The 25710-nt window shown below is 39.7% G+C and overlaps 1 protein-coding gene across 1 annotated transcript in view; it reads right to left on the reverse strand.

Annotated features, from left to right (window-relative positions):
* Positions 1–19694, reverse strand: part of LOC307169583 (protein NLRC3-like) — a gene marked incomplete at both ends in the record, with an annotated part of 69123 nt that extends 49429 nt beyond the window's left edge. Inside the window, 2 exons of the mRNA XM_079890317.1 lie at positions 14455–16314; positions 19552–19694. Coding sequence (XP_079746443.1) covers positions 14455–16314; positions 19552–19694 — 2003 coding nt within the window. The remainder of the gene's footprint in view (positions 1–14454; positions 16315–19551) is intronic.
* Between the last annotated feature and the right edge of the window lie 6016 nt (positions 19695–25710).

Genomic DNA, 25710 nt, shown 5'->3' on the forward strand with positions numbered 1-25710 from the left:
CAGGCCAGACGGTTGCATGATCAATAAACATTAACTCCTACTTAAACTTCCCTGATTAAAATATAATCTTACCTACCTCTATTAATGTTACTACGAGTAATCGTGGGATTATTAACCCTCTGGGGTCTGAGCTGTTTTCTGGGCCCTGGAGGTGTTCTGACATGCTCTGACATTTGTGCTTATTTCTGTTACTTGTGACATTTTCATGGCTAAAGTCTAATTACACTGTATTCAGCACAAACTCTGCTACAATAATATATCAGCAGCATGTATGTAAAAGTTTGTAGTTTTGAGATAATGACATTTATGCGTGGTTTGTGAAAATACAAAAAAAAATTCTCACTGAAATAAGGTCATGAAACCCATACTGATTATTTCTTCACAAGACTTTTGAAAATTGTATGACGTAGCCTAGAATATTTGCTCTAAAACGATGTGAAAATCACCCTGACTGCTCATTCAGATAAGACAATATATTGATTTAAAATTTGTACGACGTGTTTTGTGCCACAAAGCTTTATGGGAAGCTCATTAATATGTAAGCTTTTCACACCTGAGAAAGACAAAGACCCTCCTCTAACTGCCCTATTAGGAGCTATCAGGCCCCTATCATTCTGAGCAACCTTGCACAAAGAATGAGGAGATTTAAAAAAGAATGGCTTTTAGATTGTTTGATTTATTTACAACACAACATAGTCCAAAGATAACCAATGATCCAAAGACAGAGACCTTTGTGCCATTCCTAAAAACATTGTACATACCTTTCATTTCCAAGGTGTTTGATTTTCACTTTACCATGTTCATGTACAGAGACCCGTGTGAATGTTGAAGTCAGCAGGACTCAGTGGCATCTGGGCCCTGAAAAAAAAAAATAAGTGAACATACTGATATCAAGAGAAAGGCCTGCACGATTTTGGGAATACATTTTAGATTTTTCTGGTTAAAATTGCTTTTTAAAATTCACAGAATACACACACACACACACACACACACACAAATGTTTCCAACAATAATATAATGAACACCAGGTTTGTTGTGCCTTGTAGGCATAGGCTATGGGCAGTGCCACATAAAATAATACTAACAATAACCATAGCAGCCTATAAATCTTCCAAAATATAACAACTAAGCTAGAGAAAAATATATTGATTATCATGTTACTTCAAATGTTTCCATTCGTTATGATGATATGAAATTAGATAAAAGTAAAAAACATGAAGCCGTTTGGTGCGTTTTTCTTTTCGAATGTATCAAATATGATACATTCAAACGCGATCGCGCTCAAATATAAAACATTATGGTTACCATATACATATCTACGTTTGAGCAGATATCCACAAACACAGTAACAGTAAACACGGGTCTAAATATTATAATATTCACCATATATCTAGCAACAGTTCAACTGTAATGTGAAATTTATGCAACAATAACAAACTAATATGTAAGAATTTCTTACCTTACATATTTCTTGTCTTCAAATCGCATTCTTCTTCTTCTGAGGTAGCCTAAATCCAATGTAAGCTCACGGTGCGCCTTTCAAACTCGACGAAAAGCAGAGACTTGTGAAGTGTTTTGGTGTTTTGTTTTTGAGGTAATGAGCGCGATCGCGTTCCATGTGGAGATTTGCATGTGAATCTCTTTTGCGCAAGTGGGCGTGTTCAAATTAAAAGTAATTAGGAAGCGTTTGAGAAGCTGGACATCTTGTTGGTTTTATACAAATTACTTAAACAGAGAATATTTGTTTTCAGTTTGAGTCCGATCATTTAAAAGTACACACTTAAATGTTTATAAAGGTATATGGCTCATAAATGTGTGACAAGTATTCGCTGAGTTTTGTTTCAGTTTATAGACGTGCTCAAGAAAAAAAAGTTCACCGCGACGGAGAGGCAGAACGCACACCCTGTTTATTTTCTTTATTTTACAAAAGCACAATGTTTTGATTTGATTGTAAGTGGACACATACAAAAGTAGAAATATCACAGATTCTTTTTTTATATTTCTTTTTTCTGTATGACCATAAATGACGGAGTAATTTAAGTTTATAGTTCTACAATGTGAAGAAAATCCAGCAAAACGCGCGGGCGCGTTTGCCGACCTCAGAGGGTTAATATATGTTGAGGTTTGACCTATTCCCTATTTGGAATAATTTAATTTATGTAAGCAACATATGAATATTCATATCTAATGAATATCTCCTCTCATTTGAGCTAATAAATTCCCTAAACAGAGGCATTGTTGCTACATGCTTTTGCCACCCTCAAGTCAAGTTTCACCTCAGCTCCCATCCTGAAACATCCTGATCCTGATCTGCCATTTGTCTTGGAAGTGGATGCATCAGACTGCGGAATAGGAGCCGTTCTCTCCCAACGTCAGGGACAACCAGGCAAGCTTCATCCATGTGCATTTTACTCCAGAAAACTCACGAGTGCAGAAAAGAACTACGATGTTGGTAATAAAGAATTATTATCCATGAAAGCAGCCATTGAAGAGTGGAGACATTGGCTGGAGGGCGCTCGCTATCCGTTCCAAGTCATCACCGACCACAAGAACCTTGAGTATATAAAGGGAGCAAAAAGACTTAATCCTCGCCAGGCTCGATGGGCCCTCTTCTTCACTCGTTTTGACTTCACCGTTACTTATCGACCAGGCAGCAAGAACAGTAAGGCAGACGCACTCTCCCGTAAGCATGACCCTCCTATAGAGGATTTCAAACCCGAAACCATTCTACCACCCACTGTCATTCTGGCTCCAGTCTCATGGGACATCATGGAAGAAATTCAACGCAGACAAGAACAAGATCCGCCACCACCACAATGCCCACCAAACAAACAATATGTACCCCAAGACATGCGTCACCAAGTACTCCAATGGGTTCATACATCCATCAGCTCAGGACATCCAGGTATATCACGCACCCTACATCTGTTAAAAAACTCATTTTGGTGGCCTTCAATGACCAAAGACGCAACCATCTTCATCAAATCCAGTCAGATCTGTGCTCAATTCCCCCAAGGAATTACCCTCAGGCCTACTTCAACCATTGCCCATCCCACAACGACCATGGTCTCATCTCTCTATTGACTTCATCACTGACCTGCCACCATCCGACGGATTCACAACCATTCTAGTCATCATTGACAGGTTCTCAAAGTCATGCCGGTTAATTCCATTAAAGGGATTACCTACAGCCATGGAAACAGCTTTAGCTCTCTTCAACCATGTATTCCGCATCTATGGCTTACCTGAGGACATTGTCAGCGACAGAGGATCACAATTCACCTCACAAGTCTGGTAAACGTTCTGCAAACAATTGGATATTAACGTTAGCCTCACGTCTGGATACCATCCTCAGAGTAACGGCCAGGTGGAGAGACTCAACCAGGAGATTGGCCGTTATCTACGAACCTATTGTAGTAGGGAACAACATAGGTGGTCAGAGTTTCTTCCCTGGGCCAAATATGCCCAGAATTCACTCACTCATGCATCTACAGGCCTCACCCCCTTCCAGTGTGTCCTGGGGTATCAGCCCCCTATGTTCCCGTGGTCGGGTGAACCTTCCTCGGTTCCGGCAGTTGACGACTGGATTAAATGTAGTGAGAGGGTGTGGGACAGTGCTCATGTGCCTCTTCAACGGGCTGTAAGGAATCAGGAGATCAAGGCCAACAGACGCCGACGTCCACACCCTCCCTACGAACCTGGACAGCGGGTCTGGCTCTCTGCGAGGGACATCAAGCTGCGGCTGCCCAGCAGGAAGCTCAGCCCAAGGTACGCAGGCCCTTTCAAAATTCTCAGACGAATTAATGAGGTAACGTACCAGCTGGAACTTCCTGCTAACTACCGTATCTCTCCCTCTTTCCATGTGTCCCTTCTCAAACCGGTCCACCCGGAGGCTGACCCCGACCAGATGACCCCAGAACCACCGCCACCCCTGGATGTAGGTGGTATGCCCGCCTACCAGGTAAAAGAGTTACTGGACTCTCGACGTAGAGGGGGTCAGCTCCAATATCTGGTGGACTGGGAGGGCTATGGACCTGAGGAGAGGTCATGGGTGGCCGCCAAAGACATTCTGGATCCATCGCTCACGGAGGAGTTCCATCGAGCCAGACCTGACCGTCCAGCACCCCGACCGCGGGGACGTCCTCGCCGAGCTCCAGGAGTCGCTCCTAGAGGGAGGGGTTCTGTAATGCCAAGCCAGCAGAGGGAGCCATCACCCAAGTACTGACTGAGCACTCCCTCTGCTGCTTCTACATTCACTTCCTGTTTGGGACTACTTAAGCTGTGACCATGTGCTTTCACATCGCGAAGTATTGCCAGTTTAACCTGCCTTACCAAGCGTTTTTCCTGATATTCTGATTGTCTGCATGTGTATGATTCTGCCTAGTTCTCTGACCATTGATTTTACGGATTTCCCTTTCTGGATTGTTTGCTTGTGTGGACTGATCTCAAGGTTTGACTTCTCTGCCTGGTTTCTCACTAACGTCTCTAGGATTATTCCTTGGATTGTCGAAAGATCGGACTGCTTTACTGTTATCGACCCTCTGGCTGTTTCCACGTGTTTGTTGTTTGATATTTGCAATAAACTTCCGCATATTGATTCTAATGCCGCCTCAGCGTCCACGTTACAGATACGTGCATTTGCGCCATGCCATGTAAGAGGAAAGATCGGATATTCCCGTCAATGCGAGTCGTACATTGGAAAAAAAGTGACTTTTTGAAACTGTAAGTTGTAACTTGACTGCCTTACTCTCTATGATAATTAAGCCATTTTGGGGATGAACTCATTCTAAAATATATTTAGGAGTGGAATCTGGGTCGAGGCAGACTACAATTTCTTACAAAACATTTCGCAGTACAGATATATCTATAAAAATTAAACATCTCTAGTTGAATAGCAGAGTACGGAAGCCCTGAACCGCAAGGTGAGAAAAAAAAATAAAGAAAACTTATCTCGTTATTTCGACTTAAGTCGTTATTTCGACATAATCTCGTTATTTCGACTTAATAAGTCGTTATTTCGACTTAAGTCGTAATTTCGACATAATATCTCGTTATTTCGACATAATATCTCGTTATTTCGACATAATATCTCGTTATTTCGACATAATATCTCGTTATTTCGACATAATAAGGGGACATTCTAATATGCATTAAGCTACATTTAGCGTTCTTATAATGAGTTTCTATGGGAGGAAAATGCTTAACGTCAAATTAAACGCTTTGCGTTCATATTCTGGACTTATCTGATTTTTGTAGTAGCCTATACTTTATTATGATTTTAGTATCATATTGATTAATAAATGCACGCACAATTATCCGTGAACTTGATAAATGTTGCAGATATCTTTTAGGCTACTATCCACAAACAAATTGCTTTCAATTATGTGTGCAAAATTCAGAATTCAACGAATGCAGTGCAACAACAACAATAATAGTTAAATTAATATTAGTATTATTAATAATAATAATAATAATAGTCGCAGTAGTGCTAGGCTAAGGCAGTGCAAGCCAAGTCAAGTAAAACAGAGTTTCTTTGCGTTCATAGTCTGGACTTATCTGATTTTTTTGTAGTATACTTTATTATGATTTTAGTATCATATTGATTAAGAAATGCACACACAATTATCCTTGAACTTGATAAATGTTGCAGATATTTTAGGCTACCCATAAACAAATTGCTTTCAAATGTGCAAAATTCTGAATTCAACGAATGTGCAGCAATTTGTACAAATAGAGACATTTTTGTGTATAAAATACATTTTTGTTTTATTTTGTATTAGTGATTATAATTTGCGCGTCCATTTATTGACGTCTGAGTCGATCTCATTTGAGTGTATTTGGCAATTTGCTTAACGTGGAATAAAACGCGTATATTCTGAGCTCATCAGATTTTGTTGTACATATACTTTATTAGTATGATTATTTACTGTGTTTGGTCTGTTAGTAAATATGTTAAGGTTTGTATTCATTTCGATATGCCACTAGAGGGCAGAATAAGACCGGGAATTATAGAATGCATTGTAGTTATGTTGACCTACTGTTTTCATAACACTGGATATTCTACTAATTTATACTTTTCTAAAACGTTGCATATTAATGGCAATTAACTTTGGCAATTACACTAATAATAATAAAAATGATAACAGCCGCAGTAGTGGTATAAGGCAGTGCAAGCCAAGTCAAGTAAAACATAGTTTCTGATCTGGCCAATAATGACCAAGCACATGAAGCAAAATAGGCTATCTGCGATTGAGTTGTGTAAAGTTAACAAATAAACCAAATCTAATAGATAAACTATCAAGCTGGCTGAAAGCGCAATACTGACAACAAAACTAGCACAAAACTATGTGTAATTGCCAAATAAGTTATTTGCCATTAATATGCAACGTTTTAGAAAAGTATAAATTAGTAGAATATCCAGTGTTATGAAAACAGTAGGTCAACATAACTACAATGCATTCTATAATTCCCGGTCTTATTCTGCCCTCTAGTGGCATATCGAAATGAATACAAACCTTAAAGGAGAACTCCGGTCAATTTTAACATTGAGCTCATTTTTTTGTACATTTGGAGTGCTGTCAATACAGAGAACATCAACAAAAATCGGTGTTGCCTACACCGAGTTATTCTATTTTTAAAATTTGCACCGTGTTGACTTCAATGGGGCAAGTACTAAACCTGCTTTTAGCCTCTTAACATCCTTGATGTGTCATTACAAGTGCACAGAAAATGTGAGTGATTCCTTCAGAGTGAACACGAGTGAATCTGACTGCAGTAGATGTGAAAGAAATGTATAAAAATGATGTTATTTAAAGTCCACATGAAATCAAAATTGACCATATTTACTTTGTTTGCCTAAATTGATCGTTTTGTAGTGAACAATTCATCCATGCAAGTCAATCCACACACAAAAAAAATTTTGGCTTCGTAATCTTTAATCAAAATCTGAAAATGCCCCTCCCCTCTGCTTTGGAGGACCTTCCCTGATGACGTATGTTTGAGGACTTGGGTTGGGAAACGCTGAACCACTCCCCTCAAACCGTTAGTCTGTTATGAGCAGAGATGGAGAGGAGGAGCGCTAGAGTAAAACCCTGCCCTCTGTTCAATATTCCGTTTCACTGGGAAATACGTCATAACACTGGAGAAAAGTCGTTTGCAACTTCCGGTTCACGCGGACTTTAAGCCAGCGCAAATACCTGTGTTTACATCCTGTTTTCGGGTGAAGTCCAAAGTAGTCGATTGCCGAGTTCACGCGCGTGATCATAGGTACTAAACCTATGCGCGTGAACTCGGCAATCGACTACTTTGGACTTCACCCGAAAACAGGATGTAAACACAGGTATTTGCGCTGGCTTAAATAACATCATTTTTATACATTTCTTTCAACATCTACTGCAGTCAGATTCACTCGTGTTCACTCTGAAGGAATCACTCACATTTTCTGTGCACTTGTAATGACACATCAAGGATGTTAAGAGCCTAAAAGCAGGTTTAGTACTTGCCCCATTGAAGTCAACAGGGTGCAAATTTTAAAAATAGAATAACTCGGTGTAGGCAACACCGATTTTTGTCGTTGTTCTCTGTATTGACAGCACTCCAAATGTACAAAAAATTAGCTCAATGTTAAAATTGACCGGAGTTCTCCTTTAAGGTTTGTATTCATTTCGATATGCCACTAGAGGGCAGAATAAGACCGGGAATTATAGAATGCATTGTAGTTATGTTGACCTACTGTTTTCATAACACTGGATATTCTACTAATTTATACTTTTCTAAAACGTTGCATATTAATGGCAAATAACTTATTTGGCAATTACACATAGTTTTGTGCTAGTTTTGTTGTCAGTATTGCTCTTTCAGCCAGCTTGATAGTTTATCTATTAGATTTGGTTTATTTGTTAACTTTACACAACTCAATCGCAGATAGCCTATTTTGCTTCATGTGCTTGGTCATTATTGGCCAGATCAGAAACTATGTTTTACTTGACTTGGCTTGCACTGCCTTATACCACTACTGCGGCTGTTATCATTTTTATTATTATTAGTGTAATTGCCAAAGTTAATTGCCATTAATATGCAACGTTTTAGAAAAGTATAAATTAGTAGAATATCCAGTGTTATGAAAACAGTAGGTCAACATAACTACAATGCATTCTATAATTCCCGGTCTTATTCTGCCCTCTAGTGGCATATCGAAATGAATACAAACCTTAACATATTTACTAACAGACCAAACACAGTAAATAATCATACTAATAAAGTATATGTACAACAAAATCTGATGAGCTCAGAATATACGTGTTATGGTGGTTGGAGGTAGAACCCAAACGCAGACGATATGTGCAACACAAAAGGTTTATTTAAGCAAAAACCAGAAAACAAAACCCACGAGGGGGCAAAACAAGGGCAAGACAGACAAGAGATGACTAGACTAGACTAACACTTTGCAAACTAGACTAAAACAGAAACAGGAACAATACTACTACTTAGACAAGACTTTCAACAGGACCTTCAACAGACTTACTCAGGAACAGATCTCACAGTGATTAACAATGAACCAGCACAGGACAGCAAACACAAGGGGATAAAATAGGGAGAAACTAATCAGGAACAGGTGACACAGGTAAAGCAATAATCTAATAATTACAAGATGAGATAACAAGGGGGCGGGGCAAGAGAACGAGACAACACAAGCACATGGCACAAACAAAAGGCCATGTGCTTGCACACAAAACACGGGTCTGTCATGATTCTGCCTCAAGACTAAAGAAAATCACGGACACGAGTGCAGAATCATGACAGAACCCCTCCCTCAAGGAGCGGCTTCCAGACGCTCCTCAAGGGAACATCAAACGCGGGACAAGACGGACTGAGACATAGACACGAACCAACAAAACATGACAAATACTAACAACGGCAAACATGAATAAACAATTGCAGGGTTGGGGTGAAAAATCAAAAACAACAGACAAGGCAGAGGAGGTGGAGACAACACAGAGTTCATGGGGGAATGTCCAGGGTGGATGGGAGGACTGGGGGGTAACACAAAGTCCTTGGGGGGCAGTCCAGGGTGAACAGGCGGGTCAGGGGTCTTGGGTCTTCGGGATGAGGGTGTGGGCTGCGGGCAACGGGTCCGGGCAGGTTTGGGTGGGGACACACGAGGAGCAGTCTTAGGAGAAACAGACCGGGGTGAAGTGGTGACAGGGGTGTCCGGGGAAACAAACAGAGGTCGGGTGACAGCTGGTACGGGGCTGGACACATTAGCTGGGACAGGGCTGGACACATTAGTTGGGACAGGGCTGGACACAGACATCCTCCTGTCTGCTGGGACAGGGCTGGACACAGACATCCTCCTGTCTGCTGGGACAGGGCTGGACACAGACATCCTCCTGTCTGCTGGGACAGGGCTGGACACAGACATCCTCCTGTCTGCTGGGACAGGGCTGGACACATCTGCTGGGACAGGGCTGGACACATCTGCTGGGACAGGACTGGACACATCTGCTGGGACAGGACTGGACACATCTGCTGGGACAGGACTGGACACATCTGCTGGGACAGGACTGGACACATCTGCTGGGACAGGACTGGACACATCTGCTGGGACAGGACTGGACACATCTGCTGGGACAGGACTGGACACATCTGCTGGGACAGGACTGGACACATCTGCTGGGACAGGACTGGACACATCTGCTGGGACAGGACTGGACACATTAGCAGGAACAGTGCAAGCGGTGGCTGACTTAGGAACAGCGCTCTGAGTGGCTGGCCTCAGACCAACACTGGCTGCAGCTGACTGGGGTACGGCGCTCTCGGCAGCTGACTGGGGTACGGTGCTCTCGGCAGCTGACTGGGGTACGGCGCTCACAGACTCAGGACAAGACATGGCGGGGACTTCAAGGATCTGGACAAGACGTTTTAAGTATTGAGACAATGCATCGGCAACAACGAGGACAGGCATCTTCTGAGAAGCAGAAACCGACCGCAAGACAGCTTCAGCAGCTGAATCGGCCGCTGCTCTCTCTACAGCACACACGACTGCGGGCTCGGGAACAGCGTTTGCAGTGGCGGGCTCTGGAACAGCGCTTGCAGTGGCGGGCTCTGGAACAGCGCTTGCAGTGGCGGGCTCTGGAACAGCGCTTGCAGGGGCGGGCTCTGGAACAGCGCTTGCAGGAGCGGGCTCTGGAACAGCGCTTGCAGGAGCGGGCTCTGGAACAGCGCTTGCAGGAGCGGGCTCTGGAACAGCGCTTGCAGGAGCGGGCTCTGGAACAGCGCTTGGGACAGCTAGAGATGAAGAGCGAGAGGCTCCCTTTCTCCTCTTCTTTCTCCTTGAACGCGAAGCCGAATCTGTAGCTGGGCTAGCGACCAGTTGGAGATGTTCAGCTGGAATCGTAACAGGAGCAGGGATGGCGTTCTCGGGCAGCGCTGACTCGGTCGAGGAAGACTCAGACGGGGAATCCCAGGAAACTCGTCTCCCTCGTTTACCACGGAGAACAATGGGAACAGAAGAGGCCTCAGGAGAAGAAGTGGAACTAGCCTTATCACCAAGGGCAATAACGGCCAGGACGCGACCCTCTGGGATCACAGGAAGCTTGGCAGAAGGTGGAGAGGACAACCACCATTGTTCCCGGAGCTCCGACTGCCACTTGAGAAGAGACACACTGTCTGCTGGGTTCAATGTTGGCTGGTTCATTCTGTTATGGTGGTTGGAGGTAGAACCCAAACGCAGACGATATGTGCAACACAAAAGGTTTATTTAAGCAAAAACCAGAAAACAAAACCCACGAGGGGGCAAAACAAGGGCAAGACAGACAAGAGATGACTAGACTAGACTAACACTTTGCAAACTAGACTAAAACAGAAACAGGAACAATACTACTACTTAGACAAGACTTTCAACAGGACCTTCAACAGACTTACTCAGGAACAGATCTCACAGTGATTAACAATGAACCAGCACAGGACAGCAAACACAAGGGGATAAAATAGGGAGAAACTAATCAGGAACAGGTGACACAGGTAAAGCAATAATCTAATAATTACAAGATGAGATAACAAGGGGGCGGGGCAAGAGAACGAGACAACACAAGCACATGGCACAAACAAAAGGCCATGTGCTTGCACACAAAACACGGGTCTGTCATGATTCTGCCTCAAGACTAAAGAAAATCACGGACACGAGTGCAGAATCATGACAATACGCGTTTTATTCCACGTTAAGCAAATTGCCGAATACACTCAAATGAGATCGACTCAGACGTCAATAAATGGACGCGCAAATTATAATCACTAATACAAAATAAAACAAAAATGTCTTTTATACACAAAAATGTCTCTATTTGTACAAATTCGTTTGCACATTCGTTGAATTCAGAATTTTGCACATTTGAAAGCAATTTGTTTATGGGTAGCCTAAAATATCTGCAACATTTATCAAGTTCAATGATAATTGTGCGTGCATTTCTTAATCAATATGATACTAAAATCATAATAAAGTATACTACAAAAAAATCAGATAAGTCCAGACTATGAACGCAAAGAAACTCTGTTTTACTTGACTTGGCTTGCACTGCCTTAGCCTAGCACTACTGCGACTATTATTATTATTATTATTAATAATAGGCCTACTAATATTAATTTAACTATTATTGTTGTTGTTGCACTGCATTCGTTGAATTCTGAATTTTGCACACATAATTGAAAGCAATTTGTTTGTGGATAGTAGCCTAAAACATATCTGCAACATGTATCAAGTTCACGGATAATTGTGCATGCATTTATTAATCAATATGATACTAAAATCATAATAAAGTATAGGCTACTACAAAAATCAGATAAGTCCAGAATATGAACGCAAAGCGTTTAATTTGACGTTAAGCATTTTCCTCCCATAGAAACTCATTATAAGAACGCTAAATGTAGCTTAATGCATATTAGAATGTCCCCTTATTATGTCGAAATAACGAGATATTATGTCGAAATAACGAGATATTATGTCGAAATAACGAGATATTATGTTGAAATAACGAGATATTATGTCGAAGTAACGAGATATTATGTTGAAATAACGACTTATGTCGTAATAACGAGATATTATGTCGAAATAACAAGATATTATGTCGAAATAACGACTTATGTCGTAATAACGAGATATTAATGTCGAAATAACGACTTAAGTCGAAATAACGAGATATGTCGAAATAACGAGATATGTCGAAATAACGACTTAAGTCGAAATAACGATATATGATGTCGAAAAAACGACTTAAGTCGAAATAACGAGATATTATGTCGAAATAACGAGATATGTCGAAATAACGACTTAAGTCGAAATAACGAGATAAGTTTTCTTTATTTTTTTTTCTCACCTTGCGGTTCAGGGCTTCCGTAGCAGAGTATTAATTTTGTTTGTTTGTTTTAAATAAGAGCCAATCTGGCGCAGAAAAGTGTTGCTTTTGAAATCATCCTGAGTGCTCTTTGCCGCTGTTATCAGTGACGGCGGCTTGAGCACAGACCTGCGGTTCAGTCCCGTCATGGAGACTTTCTATTTGTTCCAGTGAAATCACAAAATAAAATGCACGCAAATATGTCCCTGCTGCTCTTATACAATACAAATACTCTTATACAAAAAAGATATACAATCTCTAAAGAACACATATGGTTTAAAAAAACAAAAACAAAAAAACAAAGTCGAAACATTACGAGAATAAAGTCGAAACATTACGAGAATACAGTCTTCCGTAGAAGTTGCGTGTGTGTGCATTCATAACGGTGCACAGCCACTGGCGCGGAGCACGTGTTTCCAATTCGTGTGTGTGTGTGTGTGTATAAAGAAATGCGCAGTGGTTAAGATTTATTTACAACACCAGAATAAACGTGTGTGTGTGTGTGTGTGTGTGTGTGTGTGTGTGTGTGTGTGTGTGTGTGTGTGTGTGTGTGTGTGTGTGTGTGTGTGTGTGTGTGTGTGTGTGTGTGTGTGTGTGTGTGTGTGTGTGTGTGTGTGTGTGTAAAGAAATGCGCTTGTGAAGTCGAGCTGCCTCGGACATGGATCTACACAAAATAGTAGCTTTTTACTTTTATCTGGGCTTTCAACAAAAGGAAATTCACAGGTGCTAATCTACCAACATGCATTACCATGGCGTTGCCTATAGATGAGCACACAGACTCCGCTGGAGTAGGTATCACAATCTGGTCCAAACTTTATGTGGCAGTGTTTTTGACGTGTTTTCGTGCTCGTCTAAAGGCTACACCATCTGGGTCGAGAACATTTATCAGTAACCGGACTGTCTCCCTCTTCACCGTAAATACGTTCTGGATACATTTTAAGTGCATCATTCTGTATCCAATCATTTGGCCGGATCCCGTGATTTCCTCAGATATAATAACCAGAGATTCCCTGATATGATTGTAAAGTGCTTTGAGTGTAGGCCTACAGTAGACATATGAAAGCGCTATATAAATGCCTCATTCATTCATTAAGCTGTTTTCCAAAAACTATAATGGTAGCCTAATGCTATGTTGGTAGATTGGCACCTGTAGAATTTCCTTTTGTTGAAAGCCCAGATAAAAGTAAAAAGCTATTATTTTGTATAGATCCATGTCTGAGGCAGTTCGACTTCATAAGCGCATTTATTCACACACACACACACACACACACACACACACACACACACACACACACACACACACACACACGTAAGTTTATTCTGGTGTTGTAAATAAGTCTTAACCACTGATTCTTATTGCGTCCACTTTCTGAAGGCCAAATAAAGTGCTGCTTTTGCTTTCGTATAAAAACACACCGTCTCACAACATGCCGGCCACAGCACTACAATAACTGAAGCCACACCTTCTTTCTTTGTGTATGCATTTGGGCGGCATTATGCAAATATTTCCACCTAATGACGTGGGTATGTGAGGGAGAATTTGATCGAGGTGTTTTAGCTAGGTCTGGATCTGCCTTTTCTTCTAGATGGAATAAATATTTTTGTGGGAGACTTTGTAACTTTGCAGATGTGATAGATGCACAAACAGCTACATAACACACTAAAGAAAAAGGAAAACAAGAAAAATCATCATATGACCCCTTTAAATCAAAAACAACTGCTCATACTGCATGTGTGTAGCATCTTTGTTTGGATTGTGATTAATGCAGTGGTTGCCTCTAATTTCAAATGGCTATGGATATTTTTTGTTTAAGGCCAGTTTGGCCTGTTCTAGAGAAAATAAACAACAAATAAATTTACTTGAACAGAGAAAAAAAAAATCAGCAGTACAAAAAAGATTCATAACCGGCAATGAAAAATCATGATCGCTAGAAGATAAACTGTTATTATATTGAGATTACAACTCATTCTATGTTTAGACTTCTCTTCCAATCTTGCTAAACTGCTCTGGCACAGTGATTACAAAATATTTTTAAAATATGCCACTTTATGACAAAATGCTTACAGTGCTTTTCTGCAGTTCCTCACAGCTGGTATCAGTCTTCTTTTGCCTTCTTCTGATGCGTTTAATTTCTTGGAGTCCAGTTCATCCAGCGGCTCATCTGACATTTGAATGATGTAGGCTATTGCTGAGCAGTGAGCAGGAGAGAGTTGCTCTGAGTCCATGCCTGATTTCACAAACTCCTGAATCTCTCTGTAGAAAGTCTGATCATTCACTTCCAGCAGACAGAGGAACAGATTGATGGATTTATCAGCTGAGAGTTGTTCATCACCTTTAATTTTATCTTTAATATACTTTGCGGCACTATTGATGGCAGAAAAGTGCTTCAGTAGGAAGTGCAGCAAGAATCGCAGAAATGCCCAGAAAGAATCACAGACTCTATTGATGATATCTCTGGTGTCCTCTGTGTGTCTCAGTAGATCCTGTAAGAGTCTCTGATTGGACTCCAGTGAGATGCCCAGCAAGAATCGCAGGAAAAGATCCAAGCGTCCATCCTGCAATGATTCATCAATTACCTCTTTGAGCCGCATGTCCAAAGACTTTTGCTGGGAGTGAAACTCAAAGAAAGCTGCCAGAAACTCCTGAAAGCTCAGATGTATGAAGCAGTAGACTTTCTTCTGATGAATCACAGATTCCTCCTTAAAGATCTCAGTGCAAATCCCAGAATACACTGAGGCTTCAGTGACGTCTATGCCGCTCTCAATCAGGTCCTCCTCATAGAACATCACATTGCCCTTCATCAGCTGTTTGTGAGCCAGTTCAGCGAGTTTCAAAATCATGTCTCTGTTGGACTGCAGTTTCTCTGGATCTCTCTCTTCATACTTCTGATTCCTCGTGTTGATCTGAATCAGCAGGAAGTGGATGTACATTTCAGTCAGAGTTTGAGGGATTTCTGCATTGGCATCTTGTTTCAGGATGTTTTGAAGCACAGTGGATGTGATCCAGCAGAAGACGGGTATGTGACACATGATGTGGAGGCTTCTTGATTTTTTAATGTGTGAGATGATAATGCTGGCTTGATGCTTGTCAATGATTCTCTTCTTGAAATATTCCTCCTTCTGAGGGTCATTGAATCCCTGAATTTCTGTCACACGGCTGATGTATTTGGAGGGGATCTGATTGGCTGCTGCTGGTCTGGAGGTGATCCAGATGTGAGCAGAGGGAAGCAGATCTCCTTTCATGAGGTTTGAAATCAACACACCCACTGATGAAGTCTCATCGACATCAGAAACTTTCTCATCATCAGAAAACATCAGTGTAATTCTGCATTCATCCAGACCATCAAAGATGAACACAACTTTACATTCGTCATAAATCTTTGAGTCCAGTTCTTTAAGTTCAGGATGAAAGTCCAGCAGAAGACTGTGAAGACTGTACTGATGATCTTTAATCAAGTTCAGCTCTCGAAATTGAAGCACAAACATGAAATCTACATCCTGATTGGCTTTTCCCTCGGCCCAGTCCAGAATTAACTTCTGCACTGAGACGGTTTTTCCAATTCCAGCATTGCCTTTAGTAAGAACAGTCTTGATGTGGTATTTCTCCTCACATCCTGGTTTAGGTAAGGGTTTAAAGATGTCATTGCAGTATATTGGAGTATCTTGTGAAAGTTGTGTTCTGGGTGTTTTCTCCATCTTTAAAATCTCATGTTCTTCATTCACCCCTTTAGCATCTCCCTCTATAATGTAGAGCTCTGTGTAGATCCTGTCCAGGAGGGTTTGATTCTCTTGTAGATTGATTCCCTCAAATAAGTGCTCATACTTGTTCTTCATTCTGGTTTTGTGAGCGGTTTTGACTGTCTTCATGGCATCACTCACTGCTTGGTAAGAATCCTGCAGTTCTTCAGTAACATCCTTTTCCTCACTGCAAAAACATCAAAAAGGAAAGAAATTACAGCATTTAATCTACACTTCTCTGCACAAGTGTTACACAGAAGTAGCTCTTTCAGGTATATGCCATGCTGACATGCCACATGGAAATATATTGTAAATGTATCTACATCTATGCATGTATCATTTGTATAGACAAAAATCTCACTTGGCTCCAGGGGTCAATGCTCTATTATGAATATAACAAGAACTCATACAGGGGCATTTCACATCTTCATTTTTGGGGGCATTTTTATTCATTTTGTTGGCATTTTCGAACTCACATGATGCTATTTTACACATCAGACTAGTTTGCTTGTTAAGCTTAATGGAGGTATTTATCCTAAACTAGGTTGGCTCTATTGAGATGTTTTAATAGTGATTTAAAGGGGACCTATTATGCAAAATTCACTTTTGTATGGTGTTTGGACATAAATGTGTGTTGGCAGTGTGTGTACACAACCACCCTACAGTGATAAAAATCCACTCACTCCTTTTTTTTTAATCCCCATAAATCATAAGCAGTCTCTCCAAACGACCTGTTTTCAGAATGTGGATTTAGTGACATCACTAAAGCCACAGGCCCCGCCCACGAGTGTTCACTGACACTGCCGTTATAACTTAGACCCGCCCTGATCGAGTTCACTGCGAGTTGTACACATCAGCCATTGCTGCAGCAATGCACTCACGAGAAGCGTCAAAGCATCTCCCAAGCGTTGGTGTTGTAGCTGGATGTATTTATTCACATAGCTCTCTTTATTTACTCTTGAAATCTGCCAGCCACTGAAGACGAGGTGGATTCATTTTGTTTTCAAAGAAAATGCTCCCTCAACTCTACAGAAATTTATGTAAGTTACTTATGCACTTCTTATACTGTTTACTCAGCTCTAACAGTGATTTTCTGAAGAAAAACTGATGCTTCATCTTTTGTGTGACATACAGTAAACTTTATTAAACTCATCAGTATATTTTGTGTCATCATTCAGACAATTCAGATCGTCAGACGGAGTCCTACAGCAGGCTTGCATTAATAGTGTATACAAGCAATGCCAAATAGGTTATAATCATAATTAAACTAAACTATACCTGTTCCAACTCCATACAGCATATATTCTCTGACTCTGTAGGCATTTTTATGGTCGAAATGAACACCATTACTGTGACTGTCTGTTTTATTATTATCATCTTCCCTGTTCTGGCTCTGATCGCGGCTGCTTAGGCTCCGCCCCCTGTGCCGTGAACCAGCAGCTCATTAGCATTAAAGGAGAAGCACTAAAACAGTGCGTTTTTCACAGACCCAAAAAATGATGATTTAAACGTAATGTAAATAAAATTCTGTTGGGTATTTTGAGCTAAAACTTCACATACACACTCTGGGGACATTGGAGACTTATTTTACATCTTGTGAAAAGGGGCATAATAGGTCCCCTTTAATTTCACAGCAATGGCAAACAATGTTGAAACTTAATGGCAAACATGATTGTTACCTGGCTGTCACTAATGAAGGCAGGTCAAGAACACATGGATGCTGCTCGATTTGCGTGCGTTAACTGTGTTGCTGTCACTTGCTAACCGATGTTAGTCGTCAGCATTTGTGTTTTAGCATTCTTTATTAAGAATTAAATAGGCTTACTAGTAGGTTGTTCTGATTAGCATAATTTTCTTTAACAAATAATGAAAACATTTCAACATAAAACATTGAAATAGAAAAATATTAGGCTCCATCAATGCGGCTTTGCATGAGCATAATACATTAAGCTCATTCTCTAGACAGCGTTCAGACGATAGCTCTGTGGTCAACGCAATAACAGTCAGCTTCAACCGTTCTGAGTTCGCATCTCAACTCCACCATATTCATAATTTTGTCTCTAGTTTAATATTTGTCAAAAATAAAAACTTTTGAAATGTTCATTTATTGATTTGAAACACTTTTAAGAGCTTTGTTGTGTTTGATTTGATTTGTTGTGTTTTCCTGTCATTTTTATTAATAGGCGTTTAGACGATAACATTGTAGCCTACATGCTGTTAACCGATGTTGGCCGACAGCATTTATGTTTTACCGTTCTTGATGCTTAAATAGGTTACTGTTTATTAAAGTCAAGCCAAGTCAAGTTTATTTATATAGCGCTTTTCACAATACAGATTGTATCAAAGCAGCTTCACAGTATTAAATTAAAATAATACATCAATGTTTGTTTCTAGTGGAAAACGTCCACGTTTGGTAATGCTGATCAATAGTATTGATGATTGATTAATTAAATTAAATATCCCCAAATATCCCCAACTGAGCAAGCCAAAGGCAACAGTGGCAAGGAACCGAAAAAACTCCATCAGGTGACCTAATGGAGAAAAAAAAAACCTTGGGAGAACCCAGGCTCAGTCGGGGGCCAGTTCTCCTCTGGCGTTTATGAACTAGAGGTCGGATTTTACTGTAAGATTAAAAGTATTATATGAATGCCTGGCTGAAGAGATGCGTCTTTAATCTAGTTTTAAACTGGGAGAGCGAGTCTGAGCAACGAACAGTATTGCTGTCACTGTATCTCATTGTGAAAGCTGCGCCCTCAGGAGGACACATTTGCAAAAAGGCCTAAAGAGCAGATGCTTGAGCACCAATTGAGGTCTATCTGTGCATGTGCCTGGCATTAGCCAAAGCAGTTGTAATAATTGTATCTAAAATATTCTGTTGTATATATATTTATACCTAATATTGCATGTTTGTAATAGACAAAACACATCCACTCAATTGTATGTATAATACCCAAATTGTCATAAAGTATTATGGGTTCAGCTCAATCAGTTAAGCTCAAACAACAGTACTAGTGGCATAATGTTGATAACCTCAAAAATCTATTTCAAATGGTCCCTCCTTTTCTTTACAAAAGCCAAAAATTACAAAAAAAGTTGCTTACTAAACTTTCTCTATAATGTTATATAAAATCTACTTTGCCAACAATACAACGCCTAAAAAACAAATATGACTATAAATGATGATTTAGACAGCTAAGGTTTAACAGAAGAATTAATGCGTGTGTGTGTGTGTGTGTGTGTGTGTGTGTGTGTGTGTGTGTGTGTATAAAAAAGCTACCAGGAGTAACATTTGTAATAAAAACATAAAATTGTCCCTCCTCTCTTTCTCCTAGAGATACAGAGAGAAGACAAAGCAATCGTTTTGTTTCTTTGCACTATCTAATGTTTCAGGTTCGTGTCTCAAATACTGGAAAAAGAATCTCACATGTGTTCAGATGTCTCAGCTCTACTTTTGAAATGTAAGGGTGGATCCATTGAATTTGTAGACTTTATAGACACGCTGCTGGGACATGGTGCATCATCCTCTCCTCTCCTCTCTTTAGCAGGAGAGTTCTCCTCTGTATCCATTATTACAGATGCTTTTCTGAAAACATTAAACACAGTACAAGGAAAATTATTTTATTAGGTTATGCATAAAACACTGCAAATAAAGTCACCATTACTGAGGCAGATGCAAAAGCATAGTTTTGAGTGACACTATCTGCATGTTTATCCCTCATGTTGTGTTCGGATCATTTTGACCCGGAGAAGATGTTCTTTTTCCTGTTATCGCATTAGACTTTACTCACCCAGCTATAACTAAAATTGAGAATTTCTGGGATTTTTTTGGGGGGATTTTTTCCCCCACCTTGTTATAATAATAATAACCAGCCTAAAAAAATGCTTATAAATCTCTTATTACTCTATATTATCACCAAATATAGGATTCATTTTTTTGTCAACTTGTTTTCTTTCAATTAGCACAGGTTTTGTATTTCTTTTTGGATCTGATTGATCTTAGTAAGCTTATGTTCTTCAATTTCTGAAGAAAAAAAACAAACATTATTTGTGGGTAATTTTGGCAATACTGAAAATACACAGGATTCGCAAACGCTTGCTTTTTCATTCAAACCTTTATTTAACCAGGATAAAAAACTCCTTGAGATTAAAAATCTCTTTTACAAGAGTGTCCTGGCAAGTGGCAGCAGCGCGGTTTCAAATAGACATAGAGACACTTACAGGTAAATACATAGACACACTTTCACTCATCATATTCAAACAACAATATCATCATAAAAAACCTGAGTCCTAAATCAATTTAAAAACAGTGACAGACAGACTGCCTTTCTGCAAGGTCCTTTAAAAAGCCTTTAAAAGAATAAAGTGAGACCAACTCCTTCAACTGTAGTTCATTTTGAAGCTGATTCCATGCAGATGGTGCTGCAAAATGAAAAGCCCTTTTGCCAAAGTCAGTGCAGGCTTTAGGGACTGTCAATAAGAACAGATCCTGTGAACGCAGGTGATATGTCCCTGCTGACCTCGGAAGGATATAAGTGTTCAGATAAGGAGGAAGAAGTCCTAATACTGCTTTATAAATAAAAAGATGCCAGTGCATCCAACGCCGAACAGAGAGGGAGAACCACTCGACCCGAGAATACAGCAAACAGTGATGAGTGAGAGATTTTAAGTTTGTGATGAATCTTAAGGCTCCATGAAACACTGTGTCCAAAGCATGAAGACACTGGGAGGTTGAATGCATATATAAAATATCACCATAGTCCAAGACAGACAAGAATGTTGCATTTACAAGTTGTTTTTTTGCTTCAAAAGATAAACAAGACTTGATTCTAAAGAAAAAACCTAACTTCAACTTCAGTTTTTTAACCAAATCCTGGACATGCAATGTAAAAGACAGTGACTGATCAATGGTAATGCCCAAGTACTTGTAATGTAACACTTCTTCAATTTCTGTACCAGAAAGTGTACAAATGGTTGGGACATTGTTTTTAGTTGATTTTCCCTGAGTGAAAGTCATGACTTTAGTTTTTTTAGAGTTTAGAACCAATTTTAAAGTAGCCAGATTATGTTGCAAGATGTTAAAAGCAGATTGTGAATTTGCTTGATCTAATGTGGACCCAGAACAATAGAGAAGAGTATCATCAGCATAGTAATGATAGTTTGTATTATCTATATTATTGCAGAGGTTGTTTGTATAGATAATAAAAAGAAGAGGCCCAAGGATTGAGCCTTGAGGCACCCCTTTTGAAATATTTAGGGAGGCAGAAGTGAGGCCGTCTACTTGCACACATTGTGTTCTCCCTAATAGGTAACTGTTGAACCATCCCACTGCTTGTTATGAAAGTCCAATAGAGATAAGTCTTTGAAGGAGTATTTTATGGTCCACTGTGTCAAAAGCTTTTGACAAATCAATAAACAGTGCTGCACAGTGCTGTTTATTGTCCAAGATTTTAACCAGGTCATTGACAACTTTTGAAACAGCTGTTATTGTACTATGTTGTTTCCTAAAACCAGATTGAAATTCATTCAAAATATTGTTATTAATTAGATAGTCTTTCAATTGCATGCTGATAAGTGATTCCATTAATTTGGCTAATACTGACAATTTAGAAATAGGCCTATAGTTATTTATATTTGCAGGATCACCACCTTTGTGAAGGGGGAGAACATTAGCAGATTTCCAGATGGCTGGTACTTGATTTGTGGCTAAAGAAAGGTTAATTAAATATGTAACTGGATTTGCTATCAAATCTGCTGCTATTTTTAGAAAATATGGTTCCAATTTGTCTGGACCTGATGATTTTTTTGTATCTAGATCCTTCAAGGCCTTCCTTACTTCTGGTACAGTTACTGTCTTAAAATGAAATGGTTGAGCTGACAGTAACTGATCAACAGGACATGCAGTGGAAGAACTGGAAATTGGATTATGTAATGTTTCATAAAGGGAACTAGCAGCAATGAAATGATTATTGAAACTATTCAAAATTTCGTTTTTGTCAATGATTTTTTTGTCATCAACAACAATACAATGCTCTAGAAAGATGGTTCAGTACCCAGTTTATTTGGACCAACTTGCTCCTCAGAATCACAATCTGTAAGTATGACTAATTACTGATATATATTTTCTACCAGGAGTTCAAATGACTTAGTTTTTTTTTTTTTTTTTTTTTTTTTGTGAACAATTTCTTTTATTTAGTTTCATACTAACAAACAGAAAATAGAATAAACAAGGGATATACATGTACAAAAATACATTATACACCCCCTCATTCCCTGACTCGCTCAACCCATAAACTACGTACACACACCCACCCACACACATACATACACAGACAATACAAGCAAAACTAACACATTTCTACATGTTATTATCGAATCCCCCCCTACCCTCCCTACTGAGTGATCTACCATGTCTCCCTCCCCCTCCCGGCAAGAGATTTAGTAACTTGAAGAGTTTACGACCTAGATCTTATGGTCTTTTCCTTAGCACCGTGAGACTGTGCCACAGAGAGCTCTAAAGTAAGAATATCTAACAGCAAGTTCCACCAATGATGTAGTGAAAGAGTATGTGGTGGTTTCCACCGTATAACCAGGATTTTCTTTGCAGCAGATAGGCCAGAAAGCCAAATTCTATTTTCATGCACAGACATCGGAACCCGAGAGTTATCATTTAACAAGCATAATACGGGACAACAAGGAATCTCTTTACTGAGAATTTCAGATAAAGATTTAGTAACTTGTGACCAAAAGGACTGTACTTCAGAGCATTCCCAAAACATGTGAAGAAAAGTACCTATACTGCCCTGTGAACAGTTGACAGAGGGGAGATGACTCTAACTTAATCAAATGTCTGATTCTGGGCGTTAAATAAGTTCTATATACAAATCTTAAATGAATGGATCGATGATTAGGATTTTTTGATGCTTGGTTAATATTATTCCAAATAGTTTTCCAAGCTATTGTAGGGGAAATGAAACTATAATCATTTTGCCAAGTTGTTTGAATTGTAATTAGTTTATAAGAACTTTGCATTATTTGAGAATACATTGTGGATACAATTCCCTTAGTGTTTACGTTGTACAGTTGATTTGTAAAGTCATGTTTTGGAAGTTTAGAGTCCCATGGGACTCCATATGCCTTTAAGGCAGAACGAAGCTGCAAATACAGAAAAAAAGAAAATCCAGGTAAATTATAGCTTTCCTTCAAATCTTGAAATGTACGGAGACCATTAGTGTTGAATAACTGTCCAAGTAGATAAATTCCATTGTTTGTCCAAATTGGGTAGGCCACTGTCCGACCACCCAGCAATAAATTATGATTATGAAATATTGGAGTATGATAATGCCACTTTTTTTATAATAAGTATTGTTAGACGCAAGCTTCCAGGTTAGTAAAAGATTAAAAATAATAGGCCCGAAACGCATTTTGGCTTGTTTTAAAGGAACTTCTGCATAAATTAGATCTTGTAATCTATACGGATAAACTAATTTCTCTTCCAGAGAGCGCCAACAAACAGATTTTGTGGGGTCTAGCCAAGATTTTATAGTGCGCAATACGAAACACCAATGATAGACTTTGAAATTTGGGACACCCCAACCTCCGGCTAATTTTTCTCTCTAAAGAGTTGAGAGTTTAATCTTTGGTCTTTTGTTATTCCAAATAAAACCAGTGATTAAACTATGTAAACTATCCCAGTACTCAATCTGTGGACTCAAAGGCAACATAGAGCTAACAAAATGTACTTGCGGTAACACCATCATTTTTATAATAGAAATCCTAGCATCAAAAGATATAGGCCTTGACAACCGTTTCCCCAAATCTTTTTTGATTTTTTCCAGGACTTTTATATAGTTTTTACCAACTGTAGATTCTAAAGTTGGAAAAATGTCAATTCCTAAATATTTAAATTGGTTTACAATTGGGATCTTAATTTGAGTTAAATCATCGCCAGAGCTACTTAGGGGAAGGAGAGCAGATTTTTGCCAGTTTATTTTATATCCTGAGATATTACTAAAGTCTGAAAATAGCTTCAGGACATGAGGAAACGACTGCGAAATTTTACTAATAAAGGGAAGCACATCATCTGCATAGATTGATACATGGTGAATGGTAGAGTTTATTATGATGGGTAAAATATTTGTAGATTGACGTACTTTTTGAGCAAAAGGTTCAAGAGATAAAATAAATAATAACGGAGACAGTGGGCATCCTTGGCGAGAACCTGTAGAAATTGTAAAATGTGAAGAGCAAATATTGCCAGATAACACCATTGCACATGGGTTTGTGTACAGAACTTTAATATACTTAATAAATTGTTCACCAAGCCCCATGTGATCTAATAAAGCCCAGAGGTAATCCTATTCAAGTCTATCGAAAGCCTTTTCTGCGTCAAGCATTAAAATTCCGCATGACGTCAGAAAATCTGAGGACTTAATAGAGGATGTAATAATAAATAATCTTCTCATATTGTCTGAGCTAAAACGGCCTTTCACAACGCCTGTTTGATCACAATGAATAAGATTACCAAGATGTTTATTTAAACAGCGCGCTAATACTTTGGCATATATTTTCATATCAACATTAATTAATGATATAGGACGATAACTAGCACAGAATATTGGATCTTTATGTTTTTTGAGAAGTAGCGATATTAATGCTGTATTTGTTTGTCTTAAAAAATAACCTCTTCTAATACATGTATTTATCATTTCCAGAAGCATGGGACCTAATTCAGACCAAAAAGTAATATAAATCTCAATGGGAATACTGTCGGGTCATGCTATACAGATGCTAGTCACCCAAGTTTCTGAACTAATGAAACAGGTACAGCAATTAAGCATTGAGGCTGCTGCTTCTCAACAACACACAACGGCAGATCCACCGACTCCAGTGATCCAGTCCACCTCCTGCGTTCACCGTTCCGCCTCCTGCGTTCTACTCTGGTGAGTCCTAGTTGTGTCATTCCTTTTTGACCAAATGCTCATTATACATCTCGCTTCAACCTTCCGCGTTTCCAGCGGAGGAGTCCAAGGTGGCCTTTGTGATCACTTTACTCGCGGGAAGAGCGGGCAGCTGGGGAACGACTGTTTGGGAGCAGAGACTTCTGTGTTGTGCGTCCTTTCAAGCTTTCTCTAATGAACTCAGAAAGGTTTTTGATCGCGCTGCTTCGGGCAGAGACGCGGCGTGTCTTCTTGCAGAACTGCGACAGGGGGAACGAATGGTAACAGACTATTATATTGAATTTCGTACGTTGGCGGCAGAGTGTGGCTGGAATGCCGAAGCTCAATGGGACATGTTTTTACACTGACTTTCTGAGTACATAAAGGACGAGATTTACGTCTTGGAATTACCCACCTGGGTGGATAAATTGATTGATCTGGTGGTTCAAGTGGATACCAGACTACGTCGACGAGGTCGTCGGTCACCGCGAGTCAGTGCCAACGTTACATCTACACCTAATCCTACTTTTAATTCTCCTGGCGAAACTACAGCATTTCTTCCTGATCCTGAGCCCATGCAACTGGGCAGGTCTCATTTATCATCACGGGAGAAACAGAGGAGGAGAAAGTGGGGATTATGTTTGTAT

Source organism: Squalius cephalus (assembly GCF_949319135.1).
Source record: "Squalius cephalus genome assembly, chromosome: 13".
Taxonomy (NCBI): Eukaryota; Metazoa; Chordata; class Actinopteri; order Cypriniformes; family Leuciscidae; genus Squalius; species Squalius cephalus.